Source organism: Lathyrus oleraceus, chromosome 4 (assembly GCF_024323335.1).
Source record: "Lathyrus oleraceus cultivar Zhongwan6 chromosome 4, CAAS_Psat_ZW6_1.0, whole genome shotgun sequence".
In the NCBI taxonomy this organism is placed as follows: domain Eukaryota; kingdom Viridiplantae; phylum Streptophyta; class Magnoliopsida; order Fabales; family Fabaceae; genus Lathyrus; species Lathyrus oleraceus.
This window is the reverse complement of record NC_066582.1, coordinates 41799864-41814114: the sequence shown is the minus strand read 5'-3', so window position 1 is coordinate 41814114 and position 14251 is coordinate 41799864. Positions and strand designations below refer to the sequence as shown.

The 14251-nt window shown below is 36.2% G+C and overlaps 1 protein-coding gene across 1 annotated transcript; it reads right to left on the bottom strand.

The window, feature by feature from the left end:
- Nucleotides 1-1209: 1209 nt before the first annotated feature.
- Nucleotides 1210-7583, bottom strand: LOC127138739 (alpha-aminoadipic semialdehyde synthase). Its single transcript, XM_051065244.1, has 24 exons — nucleotides 7049-7583; nucleotides 6868-6954; nucleotides 6660-6789; nucleotides 6383-6556; nucleotides 6098-6180; nucleotides 5836-5946; nucleotides 5663-5738; nucleotides 5403-5574; nucleotides 5175-5271; nucleotides 4928-5094; nucleotides 4777-4834; nucleotides 4526-4666; nucleotides 3961-4287; nucleotides 3782-3862; nucleotides 3642-3707; nucleotides 3392-3509; nucleotides 3146-3275; nucleotides 2979-3058; nucleotides 2617-2775; nucleotides 2267-2504; nucleotides 2068-2176; nucleotides 1822-1983; nucleotides 1661-1730; nucleotides 1210-1525 (listed from the first exon to the last, which is right to left on the bottom strand). Exons 1-24 carry the CDS (start codon nucleotides 7280-7282, stop codon nucleotides 1473-1475), a joined length of 3123 nt encoding a protein of 1040 aa, XP_050921201.1. The 5' UTR covers nucleotides 7283-7583; the 3' UTR covers nucleotides 1210-1472.
- Nucleotides 7584-14251: the final 6668 nt, after the last annotated feature.

Genomic DNA, 14251 nt, shown 5'->3' with positions numbered 1-14251 from the left:
TTTTTTGGTCAGAAGATTCAAAATTCTGAGAAGTCCATAGTCAAGCTACTGAATCATGACGGACCTGGCAAAAATATGTTATCAAATGTTCAAAACGGGGAAAAAAGTTGAAGGAAGTTGTGGCTACCATCTTTCAGAAAGGATCAGATTCAGGTGTAAAAAATCTTAAATCCCAATCTAGGATATGGGCCAAGATTATCTTGGGATGCATTCATCGTCGTCCTGCAAACAACTCTGCAGACTACATTAATGCTGATCAGAAATACATGTTATGTTATCTGGCCAAAGGTATCAAGATGAATCTTCCCTCCATCTTGTTCAAATATCTAAGAGAGATGGTTAACGAAACAAGAAACAAAGACAACAAACAAAGAAAGTGGATTCCTTTAGGCAGACTCATCTCTGACATCATAGTTGAAAGCAAACTGGACGACCTCTACACAGATGTGGATAAATTCTTTAATGGGATAAATCTTAATGCTTGTTCTTCCTCCTGATTCCCCTGCATTCTTTGCTCTTGAACAAGTAAACTTCCATGGAACTCATCAACAGGCATAATATTTATGTCATTTGACTCCTAAAAAACACACAACATAATTGAATTGGAAGTCAAAGATCTCAAAACCTTACCTACCACCGTGCTTTGCTTCAAATCTTCCCCCATTCACTTTTATTTTATTTACCAACACGAGGGTTCGTGAAATGAAGCTATTGATCTCTTCTCCTTCTTTCATAACCAACATTTCAAACTCCTTCTTCAATGCCTGCAGCTGCGCTCTCTTTACTTTGGTGGATGTGGATCCCTGATACTTCTGTTTCATCGAATCTCATATCGCCTTTGATATTATTTTGTCAAGAATGATTTTCATGATCTCTCTGTTAATCTCTTGAGAGAGATAGTTCTTAACTTTCAGATCTTTGAGTTTTGTTTCTTCCACACTTTTCCTCTGGGCCTCACTTGCCGATGAAGTCCCAATTGCTGGTGATGTAATACCTTCATCCACCAAATTCCACATCTCTTTACTCCTCAAGAAATTCTCCATCAACATCGACCAATGATTGTAATGGCCGTCCAATCTTGGAGTCACAAATTTCTCAAAGGTTGCCATGCTTCACTCACTCTCACACTCCTATTTAGTCAACCCCCTTTTGAAAGTTCTGATACCATACCAAATGTTAAAAATCAAATTTTAACAAAGCTTCAAAAAGTAAGTGGAAGAATGTAATTTTTATTCAGTTAACATGAACTAATATACAACCATTTTACAAACAAAGGAAATAACAAGCTCTGCATATTGAGTAGTAACACAGATAACAAACCTTCTGCTAAAGAATAGATCTTATTCTAACAAACTAATAAAATAGTAGACTAAAACAAAATAAGTGTCCACCTAACATTATTATAGCCTCAATTATTAAATTCTATAATAGTAAATGATCTACACATCAAACACCAGCCTCAATTATACAGACTACTCATTCTTCTCTATCAACTTGATGCCATAAGCTTGTATAATATCCAAAGCTGCAAACATCACAAACCAAAAATAAGCATTTACATTAAAAGCAATTCCTAGTTTGCTACAATATGCAAAATTTACTACAACAGTACTTCTGTTTCGTATCGAAAATCTGTTAACAACTGAACATATTCAATCACCTGGAGTGTATACTTCAGATATAATGGGCCTTAAAACACCTCTTGTCTGAATTTTATTTGTCAGTAAGAGCTGAAAAACAAAGATGCTACAAATTCAGTAACAGTATTTACTTGGAAATTGGAATAGTACAGTATAGACAACAGTTTTGGAGGAAAAGTACCAGAGCTCCAACAGCAGCTGGAATACCGACAGTAAGGGCCATGGCAGTTGTGGTTTTTCCATCACAAGTCTTCCCAAATTCAAGCAAAGTAGCTCTTTGCTTCTCTGTAATTTGTCTGTCTGGATATTCTACCTCCATTTCATGGTGCAAAAGCACCATATCCTGCTTACAAATCAGATATAAAGTCGACGCAACAGATATTATACGTATGAACTTAGAAGTATATATGAATTCATATTGATATACCTTTTCTGTGCTGGAGTAGGATAATCTCTCCTCCATGCGGAAACAGGCAACATCAAAAGCACTTTGGCAGGAAGTAGGGATTTCTGTTTGATCAAAAAGTCCTAAAAATCTACACGAGAGAGATTGCGGAAACAGGCAACATTAAAACAATGATTTTCTGATGATAATGCTAATAAAAAGAGGGTGTTAAATGGACTACATGATTGTTTTTGCTGTCATAGTTGCAGATCTTTGATCTTTGCAATGTCCTAATGATAATATTCTTTTTGTGATGTCCACCTCTCCGATCAATGCTCCATTTGGATCTTCGTGGTCGATTTTCAGTAGGTCGAACGTGAATTTTCTAAAGGTTGGTCTCTCCTCGTTCTTTAGAATCGGATGAGCTTCACTGTTGAATAAGCCAATCCTAGAAAGTGTCCCCATGATTTCACCGAACCCTGTACAAGGAGTTAATAAAAATAAGTTCCATATAGATTCACCAAATATAGACTAATCTAGATTAAAGAGCTTTTCGAAAAAGGTTAGAAGTATTTGAGATAGAATCCATGCCTTCGTAACGGAGGGTTCCGCGAAAGATAGTTGATGCTTCAGATCCTATTCCATATAAATCTCCGTAAAGTAAAGAGTTGCGGTTAGGAAGACATTCCAAAGCAAAAGCAGGAAAGTCCGGTAGCCTTAGTTTTGCAGCAGAATCGTAAAGATTGTCCCCTGTCGAATAAACAAGAGCTATGCAGTGAGCTTATGAATCCTTCAATCAAATGTAACAAACACATGAGGTTGATACTAGTTGAAAATGAAACAAATAAACTATGCAATACTTCTCCTATAGGAAATTTCACGCACGTTTTGATAGTAAATGCGCGCATACATATCACAGAATCATGTTAAGATAATAAAGGAATAGAGCTTACCATCAACATGTACAGTTTCACCGTGGTCTAGGTAAGTGGCAGGATTGCGCCCAGCTCGGATGGCCCCTACAGGACTCCAGCTGAAATAATTGGCAACTGAATGAGTTTTTATAGCAGCAACAACAATACTATGCTAGTAAAAATAGATAAAACATTCGAAGAAGTACCTGAATTTATATGCCAATGGATTGTTAGCAGCTTCAGGAGATGGAAGTCCACCACAGTAAGAAGTGAAAGCCTTTATTTTCCCGTTCTGCATATGTGCCTCGTCGATCATCTTCATTGCCATCATGTGATCTGGATCATCAATCAGTTACAAACTTATTACAAGGCCATTTTGATTGAAAACGTGTGAAATTTTTACCGATTATACTTTTCAGAAGAATTGTTATGAATATCAGATTAGCTCATACCTATCCCTGGGTCCAAGCCCATCTCGCCAAGGACTGTTACACCAGCAACTTTAGCTTTATCGTCTAGCATTGACATGGAGCTATCAACATAGCTAGCAGTGACAAGATGTTTTTTCAACTGCATCAAGAATTTAGAAACATATTCATTTACTATTCGTCGAGATGTTGCTATAGATGTTTATATTTTTTTGCCTAATGAGATAGCATTTCAGTTCAATGTTGAATAATAACATAAAGTACTGCAAAGTACCTCGATGCAAGCATTTGCGACGATAACGTGACAACTAGGGGGTAACAAACTTATAACAACGTCCACCTGCAAAACAGGAAAATTTAAGAACACAAAAGAAAAGAACTGTATTGTAAAATGCTTCTATGCGACAATTGTACCTGTGAAACGCGCTTAAAAAGGCTGTCACTATCCATCACATCAAGCTGAATTCCTGTTACATTTGGAATTCCTTCAACAGTCTGCAGGTACGAAAATCGAATATCATGTATAAGATCCTAATGAAAGACCAGCTTCTATAGAAGAACTAATGCAAAATAAAATATTTTGGTTAAAGTACCTGCTCCGCGTCCTTCAGGTACAAAGATCCTACAATGACATCAACCTCGATTTGATCATCAAAATCATCTCCCAGCAATGTTTTATACCACTGGCTGGATCCAAATGACGATAACATTTCGGCCGCTGGCTGGCAGACTCGACCAGCGCCAAGAATCAAAACTGCAGCCTTCTTTCTCGGATCAGATTCCTTCATGCCTCCGTTCTGTTGAACTTTACCAAGCTTAAGTGAAATGTTATTTGAAAATTTATTATTTTTGGTTGGATTAGCAAGCGTGGTTAAAGAATCAATGATTTGATCCAGAACAGCCTCATCATCCGCACCAACCTGTCGAAAACACAGATGTTGTTGAAGTATTAATCATTAGAAGTTCACGAGGTCGAGACAAAAATCATAATCATAATTTCCATTTAAAAAAGACTAGAAAACAAAAGAGCATCAAGACAAATGGTATGCCCCATACCGAATTTGTCTCGGCCTACAATGCCCATGCTTGAATTGTCCATAGCAATTATTAAAATGGTAAGTTAAAATTCTATTTTGAAACAAATATATGAGTACTTACTTCAAGTTCGGAGTATGATATAGCATCAACAGTCTGACCCACATGACAGTTAACCAAGTGGAAGGAGCCTCCTGCGGTTTCAATAATATCGAGGGCCTCGTTTATCAGAAACTTATCAAATAAGTGACCGCTCAGAGATACCTGTCGTTAATATTCACCGATCATGATCAGAAGATTAAATTATCAAATAGCATGATTAGCATGGTTATCTACTACAGAATGGATAATAATATTGAAACTGACGAACTCACCGATGTGTTATATCTGCGCTTGTTTGATAGAGAATTTGCTGAGTTTTCTGATACATCCCTACAAGTCATTTTAAGAAGCTATTGTAAGTGGGAAAATAACAAGTACTATAAAAAAGAGTCACCAAATAATGAAAAGTAGATGAGAACATACTCAGAATCAGAGTTCCGCATACGAGGTATATAATCATATAAGGAGGTTAGGACGCCTTGATGGACTATGCAAGCTCTTTTTAAGTGAGCAGGTAAGTTTGTAATGTCGGTAGCAGAAGCCAAATTTGTGACAAATTGCGACAATACGTTCCCAAAATATTGTGAAGCCTAGTCATAATAAAATTGAACTCAATCATCTTCGAAACCTGTTATAGCATTATGTTATGCAATGAATTGAAGAAACTTACCTCTTTTGCAAATTCTGTTGGAAGAATGTCAACAGCTAAACATATCACTCCATTCCCCTCCATGTCCTCATGGTACGAATCCGTTTTCGCATCATATCTAACAACAATTTTAATTAAACCTCACAATCGTCGATTGTATGCAATAGGTCATTTTCTAAAACCACTTACATTCCATGGTGTAGAAAAATGAATAACTTCTTCAAAGTTCAAACAAGTGACATGATATACCTGAAGAAAGGCGAATCAATTGATGTACTGCGGTTAACAAACTCAAGTGAACCGCCTATATCACACGTTATGTCGGCTATTCCAACAAGTGGACATTCCTTTCTCATCAAATCTTGAATCTGCGTGGTGCTCAATAATGGAGGAAACCTTTTCTCCCAATACATGCAATTCACTAACATCGCCATTTCAAGCAACATTTCAGACCAAAATGTACAAAAGTCAAAAGTACTAATATATTTAGTAAGCATGAATGGACCTACCAATAACCGATGCGTATGGTGCTACTTTTTCATGGAAAATTGGATTATAATGTTCAGGGTGTGCATAGTAGTCCACCTGAAATAGCCGTATCAGGTTAACATATCAGATACAAATCTTACGGAGAGACGGACTTTTAGTCGATAAATAGGTAATAGGAGATCCCAAAACTCACTTTGTCAAACACATTCATGGGATCTTTGGGTTCAACCATGTCTTGAGCAGTCACAATACAACCATAAACTTGGAAAATTCTTTTTGATCCATGCCTTGCTTTATTTGCCTCCTAAGTACATAATGTGGCAAAGTTCAGGACACATGTTATGCATCTCAAAAGCAACAATACCACATTGTTTTCAAGATTCAATCAATTGTTTTCTAGTCAAATTTAAACTCTAATTCCTAACAATTTCCTTTATTTCGTACCGAAAACTTACCATCTTATGCAGTTCGCTTAGTCTAGACGGATCCACAAAAGTATGGGGAAGAAGCTTAAATATCTCCTGTGCTCCAGAGCAAACTACAACGAAGGAAGAGTTTCAACTTGATGACGTTTCAGTATCTAGTATCTAACACGCATTGATGTTTGACATAGACATGACACGGATACATTCAATTATTTCCACATTTTCAAATTATTATCAGTTTCGTGTCTGGTGTCTTTGTGAGTGATACATTGACAATGTAACAACTACAAAGTATGTATTAGGCTATTATCATACCATTTCCCGAACCAGTAAATACAAAAACAAGAGGACAGATCCCCAACGGCAATCCGTGATTTGCTATTTCTTCGCCAACAGAAATAACTGCCGCCTTAGCAGCAGCCAAGGACGGATACATGTATGATGATCCAAGTGACAGAAAAGGTGTTGAATATCCAAGACTTAAATAACCTGATACATACCATACATAAACCAGATAACAACCAATCAAACTCAAAAATCATTCATCCTCACTAAACAATCGAAAGTAAAACCGGATTAGAAATTCTCATACGCTGTCCTAATCCGCGTAAGAAATCAACCATTCCAGCTCTACCAGCAAAATTTCCAAATGCAAGTAGCCTCTTCCCATTTTCCCCAACAATCAATTCATAGTCATACACTGATGCTCTCTCAGCTAGAATCTACAACAAGATTAAACAACTTAGAAGCCACAAATAATCACGTTTGAAACACACACACAAACATACAAACAAACACACCTTATCCAACAAAGGCATATTTTCTTTCTGTGCTTTATGAGTATGTGAAAAGAAAGCATAAGCTCTATCTGGCAATATCATCTCCAACTGCATCATCAACATCATCATTATCATTATGATTATCATTATCATACACATTGAAATGTATAATTAATATGAAGAAAAGAAGAAAGAATTGTACCGTTGGTTGTTTGATCCCAAGAATGAGGCCACAAGGTGACAAATCATGTGAAATTTCGCAACCAACTTCTTCATAAAGAACATCAGGATGAATCCTCTTAGTAGAAGGCTGAACAATGATCCGTGAAACACCACGATGAAGTAATCGAGCACAGTGCGAAGGAGTCAAAGGTGTTCTTCTCTCCCATTTATTAACAGTTTCTGATAATACCCCAACAACACCGTTCCCAAACATTCTTCTACAACCTCTCTGAAACGTCAATACTATAAGATTTTTCTGGTATATATAATATATTACCTGATCATATGATGAATGAGTTATATAAGAAACACAGATAGACAGCACTATATGAAAAGAACAACACGTGATTGTTATGATAAGGTGGTTGTTTGTTTTTGTCTGTTTCTTTGATAGTGTTGTTTATATAAGGGATCATTGATGTTGAAGATGATAACGATGACGTGTAAGAAACAAGAGATGAATATGTTAAGTGCAGGAACTTAGAATGGAAATAAATATGAAAAATTTATGCCAAATCACAAAATTGGAGAGAAATGAGATAAGTATAAATATATGATGACGTGAGGTTACAATAGTTTGGTATGTTAATGTATAAAACTAGTACACGTAACATTATTATAGTAATAATGTTTAATCTGACAAGAACTTATATCTTTTGTGACAAGAACAAGGTGTGAAATTTTTTAGTGTTTAAGATTTATTAATTCCATATTTTCTAATATTCAAAATTTTCTAGTATGCGATATCTTTTAAAATGATAGGGGTTACTTCCTATTTATAGATTTTGAACTTGCTTGCTCTTCAAGAAAAGTCCAAATACCTAACTCTGCTAACACTGCAAAATTGGATCTAAGTAAAAATCCATATTGAGGTTAACTCCTCAACACTTCGACACCTAGACACTAGGTGTTTCGACAACAACATGCTTCGACACCATGCATTAAATTTTCAACACACTACCTAATTCATTGTGTCTAAGCTATCTACATTCATCATAGACCTTAACTTCTTAAAAACTTCGAACTCAACTTCTTTCGTCATAATATCTGCAATCTGATTCTCAGTTCTGCATTGTTCCAAGTTCAGTTTCACTTCTGCTACTTGCTCTCGAAGATGGTGGAATCTCATTTCGATGTATTTGCTTCGTCCATCGCTATCGGATTCTTCGCTATATTGATAATAGAGATGTTGTCGATCTTCATGGTAATCACTCCATGATTCTTACCTGTAATCTCTTCGAACAAATTCACCATCCAAGTTGCTTGACATGCATAAAGAGAAACATCTATTTACCCTGCTTCACACGAAGACGTTGCTACTACTGATTCTTTTCTCGAACTCTAAGCAACTGGTGCACCACCTAGCATAAATACATAACCAACTGTGGATTTTCTATCCTCGGCATCACTACACCAACTTGAGTCGGTGTATCTCACTAGCTTATATTCTCTTCCTTTATCAACTACATGAAACAAAATGTCATAGTCGAGAGTTCCTTTCAGATACCTTAGTATCCTCTTCGTCTCTACTAGATGTGATACCTTTGGCTTCAACAGGAATTTACTCACCATACCTACAATGTATGCTAGATCAGGCCTTATGTGATAAAGGTATCGAAGTTATCCAATGAATCATTTGTACTGCGTTGGATCAACATCACCTTCATCTGTGTCTTTCGACAGTTGCAATATGTGATGGAACAAGTGCCATGTCATCATGCACAAAACCAGATGCTAAAAACCTGCAAAATAGGTCATGCACATTGTCATGCCCCAATTTTGTCCGGGTAAAAAAAATCTTCAACCAACATTTACTACCCAATTCTATAAGACATGTATCTTATCTTAAGACATAAGCCTCGTCTTGAGGTTTCTCAGCCCCTTGGTGACAACAAGTCTTCAAAGACATTTTTTCATCTGTTAAGATCTTTAAAAAAATATCAGCTGCATTGGTTTCTACTGAAGCATGGGATGGTATGTGCTTTTTTGGATAACAAAGCCCATTGTGGTTTCACCCATGAGATCTCTTTGTTTCAGAGGCCCATTTGCATAAGCGTGTCCATAATGTAAAATGTGGTTTGAATCTTTTTACATTACTAGTCCAAAATCTATTTTCTTATTAGTAAGTATTAAGAGCCATGTTATTATTTTTATGTTCACTTATTATTAGTCCATTTGCACATTCCAGATATTTATGCCAAATTCTAAGTCCTTCATAGGTCCCTAAATTAAATTTGCATTTTTTGAGGCATGTATCTGTCGGTCTTAAATCAAAGCACCATATTTAGACTTATGTGTTGAAGTTGAAATTATGTTGTTTTAGATCAAGTCACCATATTTGGCTTCTTTGTGCCAAAGTTGAAAGTGTGTTGTTTTTTTTAGAGTTGAAATTGCATTGACATGTTTCATTTTAAACTTTTGGTCACGATTGTATTTTGTTAAATAATGACATGCTAGAGGCAACTTTTAGTTGGATGCTCATGGTGGTCCAAATAGGTTTCCAATTGAAATGGTAAGACAAAGTTTAAGACGCTTAATTGATTAGCATAAATAAAATATTGAGATAAGGTTTGAATGCTTAAAAGGTAATTACATAAGTAAATTTTAATCCAATAGGTTACAAACAGTCCAAAATACACATTTAACCTAAAATCTAAGTAATTACATCTTAATGTTCAAAATTGAATAAGAAGTTGCTGTAAATCCAACTGGTGGAAACGAAATTCCCAAGAACCATTGCCCAAAAAGATCAAAACCAGTTGACCAGACCGTCCTATAGGTTGAACCCCCCTTTGGAATTGGCACGCCTCAAAACCCACTTTCCTGAAGCTTTACGCAGCCAACCTTCCCTTCAATCAGGTCACTTCACTTTGTAACCTGCAGAGAAAAAACGACTTAAATGAAAAAGCCCTTTCCATAAGCGCATAAAGAACTGAAAAATAACTAATAAATTAATCAGTTCAACACTTTATCCAGAAGACCAACTTGAATACTCAAAAAGCATTTCAAAAATGGTTCAAAACAATAACAAATCTACAAAGATCAAATCCCACGAAATCTGGGATGGGATGAAAACTTACAAAGAGTTTTTTAAGACTCAAAATTCATCATTGAACAGTTTATCATATATAAGTTATACAGCAAGGGGAGAGACTTAGAGGGGACGAAGAAGATTTTTTCCAACCCAAAAACCAAACAGAGAAAACATTTCTGAGATCCCAGAGAGTAATCAAAAATAATTTTGTTAAGAACACCAAACACATAGTATTCAAAAACCAGTGAATCATGAAAAAAGGAAATTAAAATAACTTTGCAATCCATATAATCATCAGAAACAAAAGCAGACAAAGAAGAAGAAGACGAAAAGAAAGATTGAGGAGAAACTTATCTAAAACCGTGACGGATTGTCGGCGACAAACTCGGACCAAAAACGCTCCTTCTCCCACTTTCGCCTGAAATCATTTTTCCATACCCTTCGTCGTGGTAAGTAGAACAAGGCCCCTGTTATTTTTCCTTAAATCGCAACATGCAAAAGCTTTAATCTTGAAACTACGGTTTAGGGATTGGAGAAGTTTTATATCGGTTGGATTTTGCTTCGATCTAGAAGGTTTGAGTTTGGTTTAGGGATTTTGGAATTCAGATTCGAACTCGGAAGGTTGTATTTAGTGGGTTAGGTTGCGTTTTGGGTAGGGTGGCCGGAGAAGAAGGGAGGCTCCGCCGTGAGCCGTCGCCTTCGGCCGTCTTCTCCGGGAGGAAAGAATTTCTTTAGGATTTGCAGAGCTTTTTTTCTGAACGGTTGGGAAATTGAGGAGAGAGAAGGGATTTGTAAAGTGACGCTTATTTTCCATATTTTGTTTTAAACTAACCGTGGGAGCGTGGGGGTAGTGGTGACAAGTGTCACCAGCCTTGGACACTTGTCACCGTTCGGAGAGGGAGTCTTTTGGGTCAACACGGTTGACCGGACCCTTCCTGGACTTCTTTTGCTTTAGGCACATATTCTTTGTATTGTGTTTTTTTTTAATTTTTACTGATAACACCCATTCTGGAAACTTCCAGCAGCGCCCATTTAGGGCTTGGTCTGTTTTCCTTGGCCCATTTACATGCATTTTCAAGTAATTTCACTTACTTTATTTTTACACATAAAAAATATACACTAGATTCTTTGGTTATTAAAATAAGACAATGCTTTAGTCTATTTATTTTATTTCGAAATTATAATTATATTATTATTAATATTATTTTAATATAGTAAATATGTAATTATATTACCTTTATTATTATTAATTTTTAAAAGTAAATACACAATTATATTGTTATTATCATTATTAATATTTAATAAATATGCAATTATTTGGTTATACCCATTTTTTATTATTATTACTTATTATTTAACTAAAATGAAATAATCCGTTAAACATTCAATTAATTAATTAGTTATATCATCACAAATGTCCTTCATAACTTAGATGCTCGTTTATCTTATGGAGTGTATGTGCATGATTATTCTTTATCTATTTGTTTATACCAAATCTGGAGTGCACACGAAATGACATGTTATAATTGTGACAAAATTATGTCGCTTTCATCGATTTAAAAATCATTCGAGCCAATTTCAAAATAAATCATATACTTCTCGATTCAAAGTCGAGCCCATTTTCAAAACACCTCTGTAAGTCGATTACTTGTAAAAGTATCGCCATCAACCTCACATGGCTTACTCTTGGGCTTTCGTACAATGAGACCTATTCGATTTTATCGAGTAGAAGAACAATACACTAATTAGAATCCGTTTCATTCATAAACACAAATTTAGAACCTCGATCCAACATCGAGTATTTTTTATCCAAATCAAATTAAAATACCCAATCACAGTTAAATACCATTTCATTTTGGAAATGAAAAGGGGGATGACTTTGAGTTTTCAATTCCTCTCCTCGGTTACTTGAATACAAGTTCTTTTACTCGGTCAGTCAAGTAGTCGTCATTCCTAATCCACCTAAGCACGATCAAATCAAATCATTTTATGAATAAGAAACGAAAAGGGAGATGACTTTGAGTCTTCAATTTTTCTCCTCGATTATTTGAATACAAGTTCTCTTACTTGGTTAGTCAAATAATTGTCGCTCCTCTACAAACTTCCAAATCCCGATTAAATCAAAACACTTTCAAAATAAGCTAAATGAAAAGGGAGTCGACTTTGAGTTTTTAACTTCACTCCTCAATTGGACGAATACGAGTTTTCTTACTCGGTTAGTCGAACAATTGATATTTCTCCGCAAACATACAACTTAATCAAACCACTTTCATAATAAATTATGCGAAAAGGGAGATGGTCTTGAGTCTTCGATTCCTCTCCTCAAATGCTTGGATATGAGTCGTCTTATTCAGCCATTCAAGTACTTGTCGTTTATTCTAAAACACATCAACTACACGTAAACCTTATTTTCATAATCACTTAGATGAAAAAGAAAGTGGTCTAGAGTCTTCTATTCCCTTTCCCAACTATTAGGATACGAGTTGTCTTACCCGACTATCCAAGTAATCGTCCTCCAACCCAAAACATCTCAACCAATCAAACAAAACACCCAACACATCAATTCAACTCGTCACCCCTCGCGTGACCAAAACTCTTTTCAAGAGAACACCATTTAACCCTTTCTAATGCGCATAACAAACCAATGCTTAAGCCTCTGCCGAGAGTAGACAAGCCAACGTTTAGCCTTTAGAACGCGATCTAAACAGTCGTTCACTAAAAAACACCAACCAACAGTAGTTCCCCGAACTACGAATGCTCTAATTTCCTTATCATACCATAAGGATACGTAGGCAGGAGATTCTTGTATCTTCACGAGCACACTAATAAAAAAACCTCCCCTTTCTCCTTTCCGAGGTTCTCATCCATTTCTATTTTCAATATTTTATAACCAAAGATAATAAACAAACATAAATTAACACTCAAAACACAAATTAGAACTAAAAGGTTCCCATTATTTTCTAAGGGATGCTAATACCTTCCCCTTACGTAATCCACTCCCGAACTCAAATATGGTTGCGAAGATCATTATTCCATTTCCAAAAGGTTTTATCGATATTTTCCTATCCCTTTATTGGGATAAATAAAACTTCGGTGGCGACTCTGTTCGAATGTAATTTTTTCCACAACCATCGCGAGGAATCGTATTTTTCGAGATGCGACAAATGGCGACTCTGTTGGGGACTAGCTCCAAGCAAAAGAGAGTGAAGCCTAATTTAGTTCGGTTTCTATATTGTGTGTTAATCTTATTTGTTGGTTTGTTATTTTTATTTTGTTATTATTATTCTGTTGTAATTATTGTGTTGTGGTTTATTGACTGTGTCTTATTGGGGGTTCTTTGGTTGGTGATACTTTGTGAGATAGGCTCCCCACCCGAGTATGAGGAAAACCATAAGATTAAGTTGATGGTTGCATAGTGGGTGCCCACAAGGAGTCTTCCTTGTTGGGAAGAAACGAAGACCCCGCCTAGAGGAGATTCTCTTGAAATGTTATTGCCCGACGAGTTTTCGTCATGACGATAATATTCTCAAGTTGGATCAATGACTCTAGGGACCTTTTAACCCATTATATCTGGTGGTTGTGTAGTATCTACCTGAAAAGTCCCAGACTTATTGGGTTAATACGAAAGCCCCAATCAGATGAGATCCCTTGGGCGTATTACTACCTTACAGTGGTATTCTCAACCTCGACCTATGACTCTGAGAACCTTATTAGAACCCTGGACTCGAGAGCTGTGTAGTATGGACCCACTAGGAGTCTTCCTCTTTGGGACCATACGAAGGCCTCACCCAAATGAGACTCTGTTTAGGGATGTTATTAGCAGATGAGTTTTCATCATGACAATAACTTTCTTAAATATTGATTGATGACTTTGGGAACCTCTTACTTTTAGCATTCTACCAAAAGGGTTTTGTTTAGTAACCAAGAATACCCACTCTCATGACCTAGGGGTGTTCGCGGTGCGGTTTGGGCGGTTTTTGCGATAAAAATCACCCGAACCGCAAGAGAAAAAAACACGCGGTTTGGTTTGGTTCGGTTGACTTTTGGAAATAAAACCAAACCAAACCAAACCAAATCAATGCGGTTTGGGTTGGTTCGGCTGGTTCGGTTTTTTATAATATTTTTATTGAGCCATATATACTCCTATAA

Bases quoted from the DNA above. Each gene is read 5' to 3' on its own strand.
- LOC127138739 (XM_051065244.1), bottom strand. From the start codon at position 7,282: ATGTTTGGGAACGGTGTTGTTGGGGTATTATCAGAAACTGTTAATAAA. The intron at 3,708-3,781 runs GTACAATTGTCG...CCTGTTTTGCAG, and splicing joins TTTTTAAGCGCGTTTCACAG to GTGGACGTTGTTATAAGTTT. The intron at 3,059-3,145 runs GTACTTCTTCGA...CAATTATTTCAG, and splicing joins CCATTGGCATATAAATTCAG to CTGGAGTCCTGTAGGGGCCA.